The 14,963-nt window shown below is 35.3% G+C and overlaps 2 protein-coding genes across 2 annotated transcripts; one reads left to right on the plus strand and one right to left on the minus strand.

Annotated features, from left to right (window-relative positions):
* The first annotated feature begins 991 nt into the window (after nt 1–991).
* On the plus strand, nt 992–3,325 carry LOC141684096 (pentatricopeptide repeat-containing protein At1g10270). Its single transcript, XM_074488934.1, has 2 exons — nt 992–2,901; nt 3,012–3,325. Exon 1 carries the CDS (start codon nt 1,147–1,149, stop codon nt 2,851–2,853), a length of 1,707 nt encoding a protein of 568 aa, XP_074345035.1. The 5' UTR covers nt 992–1,146; the 3' UTR covers nt 2,854–2,901; nt 3,012–3,325.
* Nucleotides 3,326–10,365: 7,040 nt separating this feature from the next.
* On the minus strand, nt 10,366–13,515 carry LOC141687349 (glycosyltransferase BC10-like). Its single transcript, XM_074492590.1, has 2 exons — nt 12,514–13,515; nt 10,366–11,252 (listed from the first exon to the last, which is right to left on the minus strand). Exons 1-2 carry the CDS (start codon nt 13,078–13,080, stop codon nt 10,611–10,613), a joined length of 1,209 nt encoding a protein of 402 aa, XP_074348691.1. The 5' UTR covers nt 13,081–13,515; the 3' UTR covers nt 10,366–10,610.
* Nucleotides 13,516–14,963: the final 1,448 nt, after the last annotated feature.

Here is a 14,963-nt window from a genome sequence, read left to right on the forward strand (position 1 = left end):
TGTAGTATAGAATAGTCACCCAAGCGGTTACTAAGAGTATATCAAATAAAGGTTATCAAGGTTACGAAGGTGTTGCCAAATCTCACGTGGCATGTCATCCTTGATTGTCAACTTATTTGATTTATATGGTTGTCAAGAGGTTGCCTATCATGCCACCTAAAATGATTAAAATACATATACAAATGCAAAAAGTTTATATTAATAATGTTTTTTAGTTTATGAGTCATTTACAATTTAATTTAAGGGACCACATAGGCAACAATTAAAGATTAGTAACTATTAGATTAGAATGTTGTAAAGTTAATATAAAATTGAGTGAAAACAAAATATTAATACAGCCCCTTCGGCTCTAAGTAGCTAGTAGTACACCCCTTTATGGGTGTTCGCGGTGCGGTGTGATGCAGTTTGGACTAAAACCGCAAACTAAATCACGGGTGCGATTTGTCCAAATTATCAAACCGCAATCGTACCGCGTAAATCTTAAACCGCGCAAACCACACCACGAAATTGCGGTGTGGTGCGGTGCAGTTTGAGCGGTTTAAGCGATTTAAACTATTTAAAAAAATAATAAATTTTAATGTGGCCGGTGTACAATTTTTAATATCTATAAATAGAGTAATAAATAAGCTCCAAGTTGACAATATTATTTTAAAATATAATTTTAGTAAATCTGAACCATGAACTATAATTTTTATTTTTTCGCCAGACAAAATTTCAGATTATCTTAGTTATTGACAAAACAATAAACGGTAGCATCCAACCATCCAACGTAAGCTGCAACGTTGCTACATAAATGCTTATTATATATATTTATTTAGATTATAAAGGGACAATAATATTATATATATTTATTTATTATAAAGGTACAATAATATTATATATATATATTATAATAATATTTGGTGCGGTGCGATTTAAACTACGAGAGTAAAGTCTCAAACAGTAAACCGCACCCCACCGCGCGGTTTGACAAAAATACAAATCACGATCGCATCACACGCAGGGCGGTGCGGTTGGTGTGGTTTGATGAATACCCTTGCACCCCTTAATCTGGGTTGTTCTGAAATTGGCATATATTTTTAGGGTTTAACAAAAACCCCCTGTTTCTGAATCCCCACCATTTCATCAAATCAATCACCGCCAGCCATGTCTTTCTCTCGTCTCCTCCTCCTCCTCCGCTCCCACACCCGCCCTACTCTCTCTCCCCCTCCCACCTTTCTCATCCCTCTCCGCACCTTCGCTTTCTCCTCCGCAGAAGAAGCCGCCGCCGAGCGCCGCCGCCGCAAACGTCGTCTCCGCATCGAACCCCCTCTTCACGCCCTCCGTCGTGACCCCAACGCCCCTCGCCCCACTCGTGACCCTAATGCCCCTCGTCTCCCTGACTCCACTTCTGCTCTCGTTGGTCCCCGTCTTTCCCTTCATAACCGTGTCCAGTCTCTCATTCGTGCTAACGATCTCGATAATGCCTCTGTCGTTGCCCGACAATCGGTATTTTCTAATACTCGTCCCACTGTTTTTACTTGTAATGCTATTATTGCTTCTATGCATAGGGCTAAACGTTATGAGGATGCCGTTGCGTTGTTTGCCTTTTTTTTTAATCAGTCCAATATTGTTCCCAATGTCGTTAGTTATAATTTTCTTATGAATGCGCATTGTGATATGGGGAATGTGGATGTGGCTATGGATGTTTATAGGCATATTATTGCCAATGCGCCTTTTTCGCCTTCCTCGGTTTCGTATAGGCATTTGACCAAGGGGTTGATTGATGCGGGACGGATTGGAGATGCGTTGGATCTGCTTAGGGAAATGCTTAATAAGGGGCACGGTGCCGATTCGTTGGTTTATAATAATTTGATTTCGGGGTTTTTAAATTTGGGGGATTTGGACAAGGCAAACGAGCTTTTTGATGAGTTGAAGGAAAGGTGTTTGGTTTATGATGGGATTGTGAGTGGTACGTTTATGGATTGGTATTTTAAGCAGGGGAAGGAGAAAGAAGCTATGGATGTGTATAAGTATTTGTTGAGTAGAGAGTTTAGGATGGTACCGGCTACTTGTAATGTGCTTTTGGAAGTTTTGCTTAGGTATGGAAGGAAATCCGAGGCTGAGGCTTTGTTTGATAAGATGTTGGATGATCATACACCGCCTACGGTACAGGCTGTGAATTCTGATACTTTTAATATTATGGTGAATGAGTGTTTTAAGGAGGGGAAGATTGTTGAGGCATATGATGTGTTTAAGAAAGTGGGTAAGGGTGCAAAGTCAAAACCTTTTATGATGGATGTTGGAGGGTCTAATAATATGATTCTTAGGTATTGTGAACATGACATGGTCGATGATGCTGAGAAGGTGTATTTGGAATTATGTGGAAGGTCTTTGAATCCGGATGTTACTACTTACAAAATTTTAATTGATGCGTATTTAAAGGTTGGGAGGGTTGATAATGCTTTGGAAAAGTATGTTAAGATGGTGGACGTGGGTCTACGGGTTATTCCTCCTTATGCGGATAGATGGTTTTCACTGTTGATTGAAAATGGCAAAGTTATGGAATGTGTACCCATACTGAGTAAAATGGCAGAAAGAGAACCAAGACCTGATGTCACTACTTATGATATTGTGATTCGGGCGCTTAGCGAGCAAGGTAACTTGGATGCTGTTCTTGAGCTAGTTGGACAGATGTGTAGATATGGTGTAGGCATCACATCACCTCTTGAACAATTCTTGTCGGAGATTTTTGGCAAAGTGGGGAGGGGTGAAGAGATCTACAGACTAATACATGCGAGATATCCTCCTTATGCAGCAGCACGTGGTCCTCCAGCAGGTACCCCTCGGACTCCCAGACAACCTGGATATTGAAATGTAGGTACAGAATTGCAGAACTCTCTGTTCTACCGATCACTATAGGTAAGCATATTAGTTGCCATAGGCTAAAGTTAAATTTGTGTTTTGGATTTGTGATCATGGATCATGTCAAGCTATGTTACCTCTAACTAGTTGAATATTTTTTGAACCAGGAATCTTGATGTATTGGTGGAAGTTATTTGTATTGGCAATAAGGGTGACAATCTTATTGAATTTGGAGGGTTAAAATGTAATGACTTGAGTATATTCTAAATTTCTATAGCAAGAATATATCCACCATAGTAAAACTTCAACTATTTTGTTCATCTTTCTTTCCTCTATGCTATGATACATCATGATATTCGTGCTTTGTTCCGAATTTCAGACTCTTATATAATTTAATACTTTGTAATGCATGGCAGAACAAACTTCTCTGCTGCAAGAACTTTTTGTACGCGTTGTAAAAGAATTAGGAAATTGTGTTGTATACCATATGTACAATAGCCAGCACTGACAATTTTTATACCACTTGATACAAATGATTTTCTAAAACATGTATGATGTAACATAACATATATTTTTTGGCGATCATGGATGACTTTTATAAAAGATTATTTGTTAAATACGAATATTACATGCTGAATACATTTTGATACTTTCTAGTTTACATATGATTTGTTTTATAAAAATATAAGTGAAAGTGTGGGGCTCATTTAATTTCACTCAGTGTTAAATCTCTTGCTCATAATATAGATTGATGTACCTTGGATGTGATTGCAAAATGCAAGGTGTGTGAAAAGTTATGTATCTTGTAGGGTAATATTATTTGAGAGCTATTTTTTTATTTTTATAGCAAAATTAGAGTGAAAAGATAAAACAGTGCTTTATGTATTTGCAATCAAAATCCTGACAAATATTAATATGGGGGTAATTTAATTTTTTCACATTTTTTTTCTGAAAACAAAAACAGAGCTTTGAAAATAACATGTTTCATTCTTTTTATGCCAAATTTAAAGCAGGTTTCATTAATAACTTGAAAAAGACTCAATCGGAACAAACCCCCAATTGATCATGTATCTAGGTTGAAAAATAAATAGAGCTAAATAATTAGCCGTTTTATTTCCGGATTGCTTAACAAATTGAATACAAATATTCTGCAAATTAAAAATGAAAATAATGATTTTCTGAGCAATTCAGCATGCATCCCTCCCGAAAACAGTAGCTTCACAATTGGCCCTCACATTATGATGGTTAAGATTAGGAGAAGAGCGAGTTGGGTCGGGTTATAGGTGAGAATCAACGAGATATATCTTTAAGATAATGAGTAGGAAGGGTGAAAAAAAGATATGACGATTAAGATTAGGAAAGAAATAAGGCGACCGACTCTCATGCCGGAGAACATTATCCATCTTTTAAGTTGAAGACAACTCGGAAATTTTTTAAAGGCGGTCTTCCAAAACAACCGTGTTTAAAAAAGTAAAGGCAGATCGGCAGAAAATGTGTTACGATATTTTAAAAAGATAATAGAAATTAAAGGCAACATCCGTGTGTGAATAGCAGAAATACATACTTAACATTTATAACTGAGACGTAGCTAGAAATTGACAGACTTTATTCTCTATTCCGGTATCGTTTTACTGAAAATTTCAAGAGATTAATTTCATATTCAACCATCTGCATCAGTAATAACTTGCAATGAGTAATTCCATCTTACGAATAGTATGAACGACTATTCCTAGCTCCGTCCCAATAGATTCTTTATATTTTGGGATGGAAGATTAAAAGGAATTTTAACACTCCCGTAAAATATAATTTCCTAAATAATTTTATATATCTTTTTTTAAATAAAGATATAATGTTTAAACTTTTATACGGAAAAATAAAATTCTAAAAATAAATTATAAAACTATATTTTATAAGAATGTAATAGAAAGTATAAGAGCCAAGGGAATTCACAAAGAATAATAATAATAAAGAAAAATAAAAATCTACATCATATTTTGGTATTACATCAATTTATATGTAAATTTTCGATATTACACCGAAATATTCTATTTTTTAGGATTGGGTGGATAGGTTTACCCCACCGTAGGGCAAAGTTGATGAGCAAGTTCAAAATTACCCTAAAAACTTGTCTCAAGTTAAATCTTAAAACACTAGTGCATTTATCATGTACCTCATTTTTAAAGCACCACTAACCATACTCTATCTTATTTATTTCAATTAAAAAATTATTTTCCTTCTATTTTACGCATCTCTCTCCTCTCATCATTTACTTTCTCTTCTCGTTATAATTCAAATATATCATTTGTAATAAGGCACAAATATAAGGTATATTGTTGGAGTGGATATACAACAAATTTGTCTTAAATCATTAGGACACAGTGCTTTATTATACTTATAAAGCATTTACTCGGACATTATTAGACATGTTTTTAGGTCTGAGATTATGAAGCATATGGATAAGGTCACAATATATTTACATTAACGAGGTCTCGTTAAATTAAGTCATTCTATTAGCAGATAATATTGCAATAATATTTCTTGTGTCAGTTGTATATTCTATAGGATAAGTTTAATCGAATAAAGATTTACAACAGAAACATGGTGATCAATATCAACACACTACTGCTGCTACAACAAGTTTGATATAGTTTTATCTTCTTAAATAGATAAACTTTACTAGAGTTAGTTTAAGAATGCATATCTTTGACTTGTAATCTTTATCTTGTTCTTATAATCTCCCTATATATACATTTGTAACTCTAAAGATACAAAATCAATAAAGAGTGAAAATATTTCCTCGTGTAAATCTTATATGGTATCAGTAATCAGGTTCATATATCAATGGACTTGACACCTGAATCATCATCTCTCCCGGATGGCTCCACTCATCCGGTCAAAAAAAAGCCTTCTACTGTCACCGCTGATGCTAGCGGTAAGACAGACCCATACTCCATTCATCCATCGGAGAATCCCACCTCTGTTTTCTTCTCTCCAGTTCTAACAGGAGACAACTACTCCGCATGGGCCAAAGGAATATCAAAGGCACTCAACGCCAAGGGAAAGATCAGATTCGTTGATGGATCATTACCTGCACCAACTGATAAACAAGAATTGATGTACTGTAAACGTGCCGATGATTTGGTCGGGAGCTGGATTATTAACTCCATTCATAGCGACATACGACCAAGCTGCCTCTTTGCCGAATCCGCTCTCCAATTATGGACAGAACTCCAGGTGAGATTTTCTCAGTCCAATCTTACAAAGATATATCAATTGAAATCAGCTATTATCACTTTGAAGCAGGAAGATCTCTCTGTGACTGTTTACTACACAAAAATCAAAGCCCTTTGGGCGGAACTCTCATCTATCGAGTCATCTGCTCCTTGCATATGTGGTGCAAGTAAACAATCATTAAACGTGATCATAGAGATAGAGCCATGGAGTTTCTCCAGGGCCTTCATGATCGTTTTTCCACCACTCAGAGCAATATCCTGTTGATAGAGTCTCTCCCATCTACAGAGAAATTTTTTAGCTTCGTTAAACAAGAAGAAGCTCAACAATATCTTAACAACTCTGTCGTTTCTGTGGTTGACTCCGCCGCATTGAATCTGAAACAGTCTGATCATCGTCCTCCTTCGCGCTCTAACAATTCTGCTAAGCGGCAACACCCATACTGTGACCACTGCACTCCCTACGGACACACTAGGTCCACGTGTTATCGCATACATGGCTTCCCTGACCGTTCCAACAGCCAACCTGCAATTAATTCTAGTACTCCTGATCGTACTCCGTCATCAGTTAATGCTGTCATACCACCTGCAGCGTCCTTTACGGCTAAACAATACAGTCATTGGCTAGCTCTCATCAACCAATCAGATGATACTAATGCACGAGTCAATTTGGCAGGTACTAACAACACTCCTTCTACTCAAATAATTTCAAATTCTAATCCTATTCTTAATGCATCTTTGTGGTATATCGAATCTGGGGCAACCCACCATATCTCCTATGATATCACTGCATTTTTATCATATAAAGCAGTAAGTAATCCTATCACAGTACAGCTTCCTGATGGTTCATTAGCCAATGTTAAACACATTGGAACAATAATTTTTTCTCCTCATTTTATCTTAAAAAATGTGTATCTTATTCCTAATTTTACTTTAAATCTAATATCCATTACTCAGTTAACGAAATCTTTAAATTGTATGGCTTCCTTTTCACCTAATAATTGTTATTTTCAGGACCGCACCACGAAGATGGTGATTGGTAGAGGAATTCGTATCTCTGGACTTTATCAACTTCAGCCATTTGTAGGAATTAATTCAGAGAATAAATTAAGCCAGTCTCCGCATATGGGTATTTGGCATTATCGCCTTGGACACCCAAGTGTTGATCGTCTCAAATTATTATGTAGCTCTTTTCCTTTTATTAGTTCAAATTTTCATTTCCAATGTAATGTTTGCCCACATGCAAAACAAACTAGATTACCATTTAATAAAAGTTCAATTTCATCTAGTTCTATTTTCTCTCTTATACATTGCGATATTTGGGGTCCTTTTTATATTCCTAGTACTAATGGTTCTCGTTATTTTTTAACCATTGTAGACGATTACTCTCGATGTACCTGACTTTATCTAATGCATTCAAAATGTGAGACATTCAAGTTCATTCAATTTTTTTATAACTTTGTTTTCACACAATATTCTAAGCGTATTGCCACTATGTCGACTGGCTCACCAACTATTCACCTTCTTGTCCTACAAAAGATTCAAAGGGACCATGGTTCTGAATTTCTTTTGAACAAATTTCAGTCATGGACTTATTCTAAAGGAATCCAGCATCAACGCAGTTGTATTCATACACCTCAACAAATTGGCGTTGTCGAACACAAACATCATCATCTATTAAATGTTGCACGCGCACTCCGTTTCCAAAGCAATTTACCCATCAAATATTGGGGTGAATGCATCTTAACTGCCGCATATCTTATTAATAAAATACTAACACCTTTGTTAAAAAATCGTTCTCCACACAAAATTCTACTTGGTACAGTTCCTAACTACAAAAATCTTCGAATTTTTGGTTGTCTTTTTTATGCAAAAAGTACCTCAATCATAAATAAATTTGATTCAAAAGCTCATCCAGGCATCTTCATTGGTTATCCATTTAATCACAAAGGATATAAAATTCTTGATCTTGAAACCAAGCATATCTATGTCTCGCGTGATGCCATATTTCATGAAACAATCTTTCCTTTTCAAGATGCCCTCCCACCTACACAAGATTTTCTACATTCCGCTGAATCCACTGCCTATTATGATGATATTTCACATGAAAGATATATTCCACCGGCTTCGGTCTCTCCCACAGATACATCCCTCTCTCCAAATGTTCAACATGATACGAATGCATTCTCGGGATCTCCTAGATCCCCTATTCCAGAAACACCGTCTCATTTAGAGACTATGCATTCATCGCCTAACACCTCAATGGATGGCCATAATAATCCTTCTTCTCCACCGCTGCGTCTAACTCGCAAACATCGTTCACCGTGTTGGTTAGACGACTATGAATGTTCTCTTAATGCATGTACCGCTTCTTGTCAGTATCCTCTCACCTCTTCCTTCGAGTTTGAGAAATTTTCACCTACCCACCAGAAGGTTTTGGCCTCCATCATTAGTTCAGATGAACCACACACATTTCAAGAGGCCATGAAACATTCTCACTGGAAAGATGTCATGGCCAATGAAATTAAAGCCCTTGAGTCCAACAACACATGGACTGTCACTACTCTCCCACCCGAAAAAAGGCCATCGGGTGTAAATGAGTATATAAAACTAAATTCAAGTCTGATGGTTCTATAGAATGATACAAAGCACGCCTCGTTGCCAAAGGCTATACCCAACATGAAGGTATCTAGTATCATGATACTTTCGCTCCTGTTGCTTGTAACTCTTCGAGCCCTTCTTTCAGTTGCAGCCGTCAAACAATGGCCATTACATCAACTACTTGTCAATAATGCATTTTTACATGGGGATCTTTCTGAAGAAGTATATATGCGTCTACCTCCAGGCTTCCAAAAGAGAGGTGATTCTCGTATTTTTCGCCTCCACAAATCTATATATGGCCTTAGACAATCATCTCATAAGTGGTTTGAGAAATTTTCTTCTGTTCTTCTTGAATTAGGTTTCACTCAATCTCGAGCTGATCACTCTCTTTTTATGAATCATACATCAAATAATTCTATTTTTGTCCTAGTTTACGTTGATGACATTGTCATTACAGGTAACAATTCTATCCTTATCGCATCCATCATTTCTCATCTCGAATCCAAATTTTCTTTAAAAAATATGGGTTCTCTTCTATATTTTTAGGTATCGAAATCTCTCGCTCTAAACAAGGCATTTTTTTTATGTCAAAGAAAATATGCCTTGGATATTTTAGATGACTCTGGATTTAGAAATTGTAAATCATCTCCATTTCCAATTGAACAACATTTAAAATTGTTACAATCTGATGGCACACCTTTATCAAATCCTAGTCAATATCGTAGTCTCATTGGTAAACTTCTATACAGTACTGTCACTAGACCAGATATTACATATTCGGTCAATTATCTTAGTCAATTTATGCAACATCCCCGCACATCTCATCTTGATGCAGTATTTTGTATATTACGCTACCTTCGTGGTACTGTCACTCATGGTAATTTTCTCTCTTCTTCTAGCAATTTATAATTACAAGGATATACAGATTCTGACTGGGCTGGCTGTCCCACAACTCGTCGCTCCACTACAGGATATTTCACTATGCTCGGAGCTAGTCCAATTTCTTGGAAATCTAAGAAACAACCCACAGTTTCTCGCTCTTCTGCTAAAGCTGAATATAGGGCACTTTTCAATCTCACTGCTGAATTACAGTGGTTAACATACCTTCTTCGTGATTTAGGTGTTTCGCACTCTAGTTCAATTCCAGTATATTGTGATAATTAAGCCGCAATTCATATTGGTGAAAATCCAGTTTTTCATGAGCGAACTAAATACATCGATTAGATTGTTACTTTGTTTTTGAGAAATTTATTTCTGGTCTCATTTCCCCAAGACACATTTCTACTTATTATCAACTTGCTGACATTTTTACAAAACCTTTGGGTGCTGATCAGTTTCGTCGATTAGCTAGTAAGTTGGGTGTGTGTCCTGGTAGTCCACCCCCTCCAACTTCAACTTGAGGGGGTATTAGCAAATAATATTGCAATAATATTTCTTGTGTCAGTTGTATATTCTAGAGAATAAGGTTAATCGGATAAAGAGTCTACAACAGAAACATGGTGATCAATATCAACACGCTGTTGCTGCTATAACAAGTTTGATATAAGTTTTATTTTCACAAAAAGATAGACTTTACTAGAGTTAACTTAGGAATGCATATCTTTTACTTGTAATCTTTATCTTGTAATCTTTATCTTGTTCTTGCAATCTCCCTGTATATACATTTGTAACTCTGAAGATACAAAATCAATAAAGAGTGAAAATATTTCCTCTTGTAAATCTTATACATCATAGGCAGAAAATTTTGTATCCACCGTCTGTTATTCCTCAATATATAATTTTCATTCTTCAATAAATTTTGTAAGTCCTTTAAAATGTAAAACTTGACTACAATGTACTGTATATTCTACCTAAAGTGATTAGTCATATTTGACAAATATTTATATAAGGTCATAATATAAGAAACTGGAAGAGTGCTCGGCAATATCATTATTTTCAAAACCCCATCACTTTCATACTGAGATTCAGTAAAGGCGCCAAGGCAGTTGGAGCAAACTTTCTGGCAAAGAGGTAACAGATAGGCGTCTGATCAAAGTTATAAGTGCAGAGTGTCCCGTTGTTCCTTATGTATTGTATAAACTCTTCTGTGATATTTTCAGCAGTAAAGGATGCAGGGTGAGGGCCCTTTTGTGACCAATCAACATAAGTAATGGTTCGGTTTGAATTGAGGGATCCATAGAACTTCCGAATGTAAGTTGGAAGGTAATGTTCATCTGGGTAACATGCAGGCAAGCAGTACTTTTTAAAGAGTGTGTAGTATTTGGTATCTGAGACTATGCCAATTGCCAGACTACGGCTAAGCTCAAACCATTGAGAACCTTTCCTCCAATCACGGAGATGAATATCAGGCAGCAAGTGGCGGCTGTAGCGGCCACGACCATAGCGAGATGGGTCATCATAAGATTGCACGAAGCTGTGTTGCGATTCTGTGAGATACTTGTACACAGTTGGCAAATTGTAAACCGGAATACAACTCTCAGAAAGAAGAATAAATCGCTCATTTGAGAAGTCTAGTAGCGCATTAGCTAGAAGACGTCGCTCTGCATCAAAAAGAGATACTGTCCCCCATTTAACTTTCTGAGAAGAAACACAAGAAAGTGCTTTAGTATGTGTACAGCAAGCAATATGATATGGCAAGAAAAAGGAAACAGCTTTAACATAAAATATCCAAATGGAGAGGCACAGTATAAGTTGTATACAAAATAAACCTATTCCTATTTATATAACAATTATTAAATTCAGAAAAAAGAGTAAATTATATATTTTTGACAAGGGTATTAGAGTTGAGACTAACATGCTATATGGGTAGACCAAGAACTCAGGTACTAAAGTGGGTCAAATGATGAACATAATTACTAAGTTCAAGCTATTTCCCATAAGCATTAATTTATTTAAACTTATTTTTCCAATCCTAACAGCGATATCTACAGATGTGATCTATAATCTTCAATCTATAAAACAAAGCATATTTCGCACCAAAGTTGCAATACATTATTGATTTGAATAGGGACGAAGAAAATCATAATCTCAGGAGTCCAGTAGCAAACTTTGTCAGATCTGAAACCAAAGTCTTGGTGCCAACGTTTATTCAGCATCCATTACTTCCTGTACACTCAGTCACTCATGCCTATTGCCTTCGCATGTGTTTATTCCTCTCTAATTCTACTCATTTAGCAAGTGTTATCTTACAATTTCTCAGTACAGCATCCTAGTGGCATCAAAATATAAGTGTAACTAACTTGTATATAAGACCTCAACTTCAATAACATAATAACAAATATCCTGCCATAACTTTTCAGTGCTTTTGGTATATACAAAAATGGCCTATCCAGTTCTTTTGAGATAGAAGATGAACCTTGATAAAAGCTCTAATCAAGTAAAATTTTATAAACATGATCAGTAATTTTGTTTACATCACATCATCTGTTAGGCTGGGGCAGGTGGAAAACAAAGGTAAACCTTAACATATCCTACACTAGAAGCCCATAAGTTGGGGCAAACTGGCGGGGGGGGGGGGGGGGGGTTCAGATCACGAATTGGTAAAGATCAAAGAGCCTGTGTGAGGATTCTATTGCTAATGCTGGAGTGACTTTACATCACTAATTCCATACTGAAAGCTTTAAGTTAGAGTGAATTGCCTAAAATTATTTACCCCATATTGCACACTTTGCCTGTAGGCTGTAGCAATAGATTAAAGCTTACATTCATATTAACATGATTAGCATATATGGAAATCACCCGAACAAAGTGCTACAACATAAAATGTAGTCATCTACATATGAATTTAATAAAATTAGTTCCAATATATATTCAGCAAGTCATAAAATTCTAACCATACCTGGCTAGGTATCTGCCGCCTGTAAAAATCAGATGTTTTGGTCACATTGAGCTCAAATCCAGGAACAGCATGCACATAAATTGAGTACATCTCCTGATTTTGCCCATAGAAAAATCTTTCCCACAACGGCAAAAATGGCAATGGCCCCCTTGTCAAGAACATAAAAGCCACCTTAGGCTTTCTAACATACGGATATTCAGTCTTGGATGGCACTAACGAAGCTCTCCAAAACAATTCCTTATCCGTCATTCTATGATCCAAATTCTTCGGAGCCAAAAAGCTCTCCATACTCAAACAATCCTCTTTCTCACACTTAGGTATAACCGGACAACTAACAGTAACATTAATATATCCCGACTCATTCCAAACAGTTTGATTTCCATAAAATTGTTGCGTTTGTAAGTGTAAGAACCGATCAACATGAGAACTAGATAACAACCCTATCATGACACCAACAACGAATATGATAAAAAAGAGTATCAATTTAAAGAGTCCAATCGAAGAATCCTTAACAGAAATAGACACATATTTACAATTCAAGTCATCTCTTGAACCTCTGCTCCTCATCTCTTATTTACCTCACTTCAAACATAATTAAAACTTCATGGAAACGAAATCGAAACAACAACAATTTCACTTGATATCAATCAAAACTACCAAACATACCAATACAAATACACTTAATTAACACAATTATCAAACTTTTAATCAATTGAAAAAAAATATTAACCTAAAGCTGAATAAAAATTCAATCTTTCTCAGTTCAAACAGCATTAAAATGTTTTACCAAAATATGATATGTGTTTGTATAGGTGTGCGTATACATGTGATTGAGGAGTGCGATCGGACTAAGGAATCTCTGTGTGTGTGTGTGTGTGTTTTATAAAGATTTTGTATATATGTATGTGAAGTTTGTGTTTTGTGTGTGTATTCAACAAGTACAAGCAGAATGTATGACAATGATCTTTAAAACTCTTAAATTGCTGCCTGCAATTTTTAAATTTATCGTTTTTATGTAATTATTACTCTTACTTACCAACACCGAGCAGAATTAGGTGGGGCACCACACCAGCCAAAGCTCTGTTTGGGACTTGGAGTTTTCTAAAATTATTTACACCGGCTTACGCACGGGTCTTAATTAATATTTATATATTTTTATTTTTATTTTTTATATTTTTAATAAAATTTTAAATAAATAATTAAATACTAAATAATGATTATAAATTATAATTTCTTTGTGTATAATTTTAAGTTAAGTTCAAATGATATAACTATTATATGATTGATGAAAATTTATTCATAAATAATAATGTAAATATTTGTTATTGATGAAATTCGCACCTGAAAACGTATATGTATCTTTATAAATAATAATATAAATGTTTGTTGTTGACAAGATTAGAACCTGAAAACTTATGAAGTGTATTATTTTGTATTTAGATCTAATGGCTCTGATTATTTGATAAAAAGGATCCGACGGTCGTGATGAAAAGGGATAACCAAAATGAAGGGTTAATCAAACTACAAATTATATCCTATTTCGGTTATTATAGTATAGTATAGTATAGATATGCAGTTTTATTTCGATGTTTCTCTTTAAAAGCTAGTTTTTATTTTGATTAATTACTAATTGTTGACATTTACTTAAAAAAAATAATCAGAAATGTTGATATTTTATCAATTTTCACAAATGCATAACTTTTTTATGGATATTATTTTACGTATTATATTTATGTATATTATTGTAATATCCCGTAATTTTTTTAGAATTCGATTAATAAAAGAATAATAGAATAAAAAAGATTAAAATTAGATAAGGACTAGAATTTAAAATTGGGTTAGAATATTGGGCCTAAAATTTGGATCAGATTTTAATATGGATAACTTGTATGTTAAGATATAGGACTCGTCTCGGCACGCATTTCGACTGATAAGGTTTTGTATCGTTATAAATGCATCATAATCGTTTTCCTCGTTTTTAACATCAAAATTCGTAGGGGTTTTTCTTCAAAAATCAGCAGTCTTGTAAAATTCGTAGAAAATTCATCGTAAGTCATAATTCAGTGATTCTGGACTTTTCGAAGAGGACTTTTCGTTATCTTCAGCTTTCGTGTTTCGTGTTTTCCAAGAAAATCTCGTTTAGAGGGTCAAAAAGAGTAAATTCAGATCTGGTCAGTTTTAGAGGTAAGTTTTCGATCGACCTTACTAGCATTTTCAAAATTGTATGTTATGCGTTTATATTTGATTATCAAAATTTGGGCGAAGTGATTATATATTTGAAAGTATGATGTGTTACGGTATATGTATTGTTGTGTATATGGGTGATGTCTAGACGATAATTTTGGATTTGTGATTTGTGCCATGGTTTATGAAAATATCGAATAAGAACTTAGGACAGTTTTCTGAAAATTTAGGACCGTTATCACCGGGTTGTAGTGGTCGTGACATAA

Source organism: Apium graveolens, chromosome 9 (assembly GCF_009905375.1).
Source record: "Apium graveolens cultivar Ventura chromosome 9, ASM990537v1, whole genome shotgun sequence".
Classification (NCBI taxonomy): Eukaryota; Viridiplantae; Streptophyta; class Magnoliopsida; order Apiales; family Apiaceae; genus Apium; species Apium graveolens.

Bases quoted from the DNA above. Each gene is read 5' to 3' on its own strand.
- LOC141684096 (XM_074488934.1), top strand. From the start codon at position 1,147: ATGTCTTTCTCTCGTCTCCTCCTCCTCCTCCGCTCCCACACCCGCCCT.
- LOC141687349 (XM_074492590.1), bottom strand. From the start codon at position 13,080: ATGAGGAGCAGAGGTTCAAGAGATGACTTGAATTGTAAATATGTGTCT. The intron at 11,253-12,513 runs GTATGGTTAGAA...GTTTCTTCTCAG, and splicing joins GGCGGCAGATACCTAGCCAG to AAAGTTAAATGGGGGACAGT.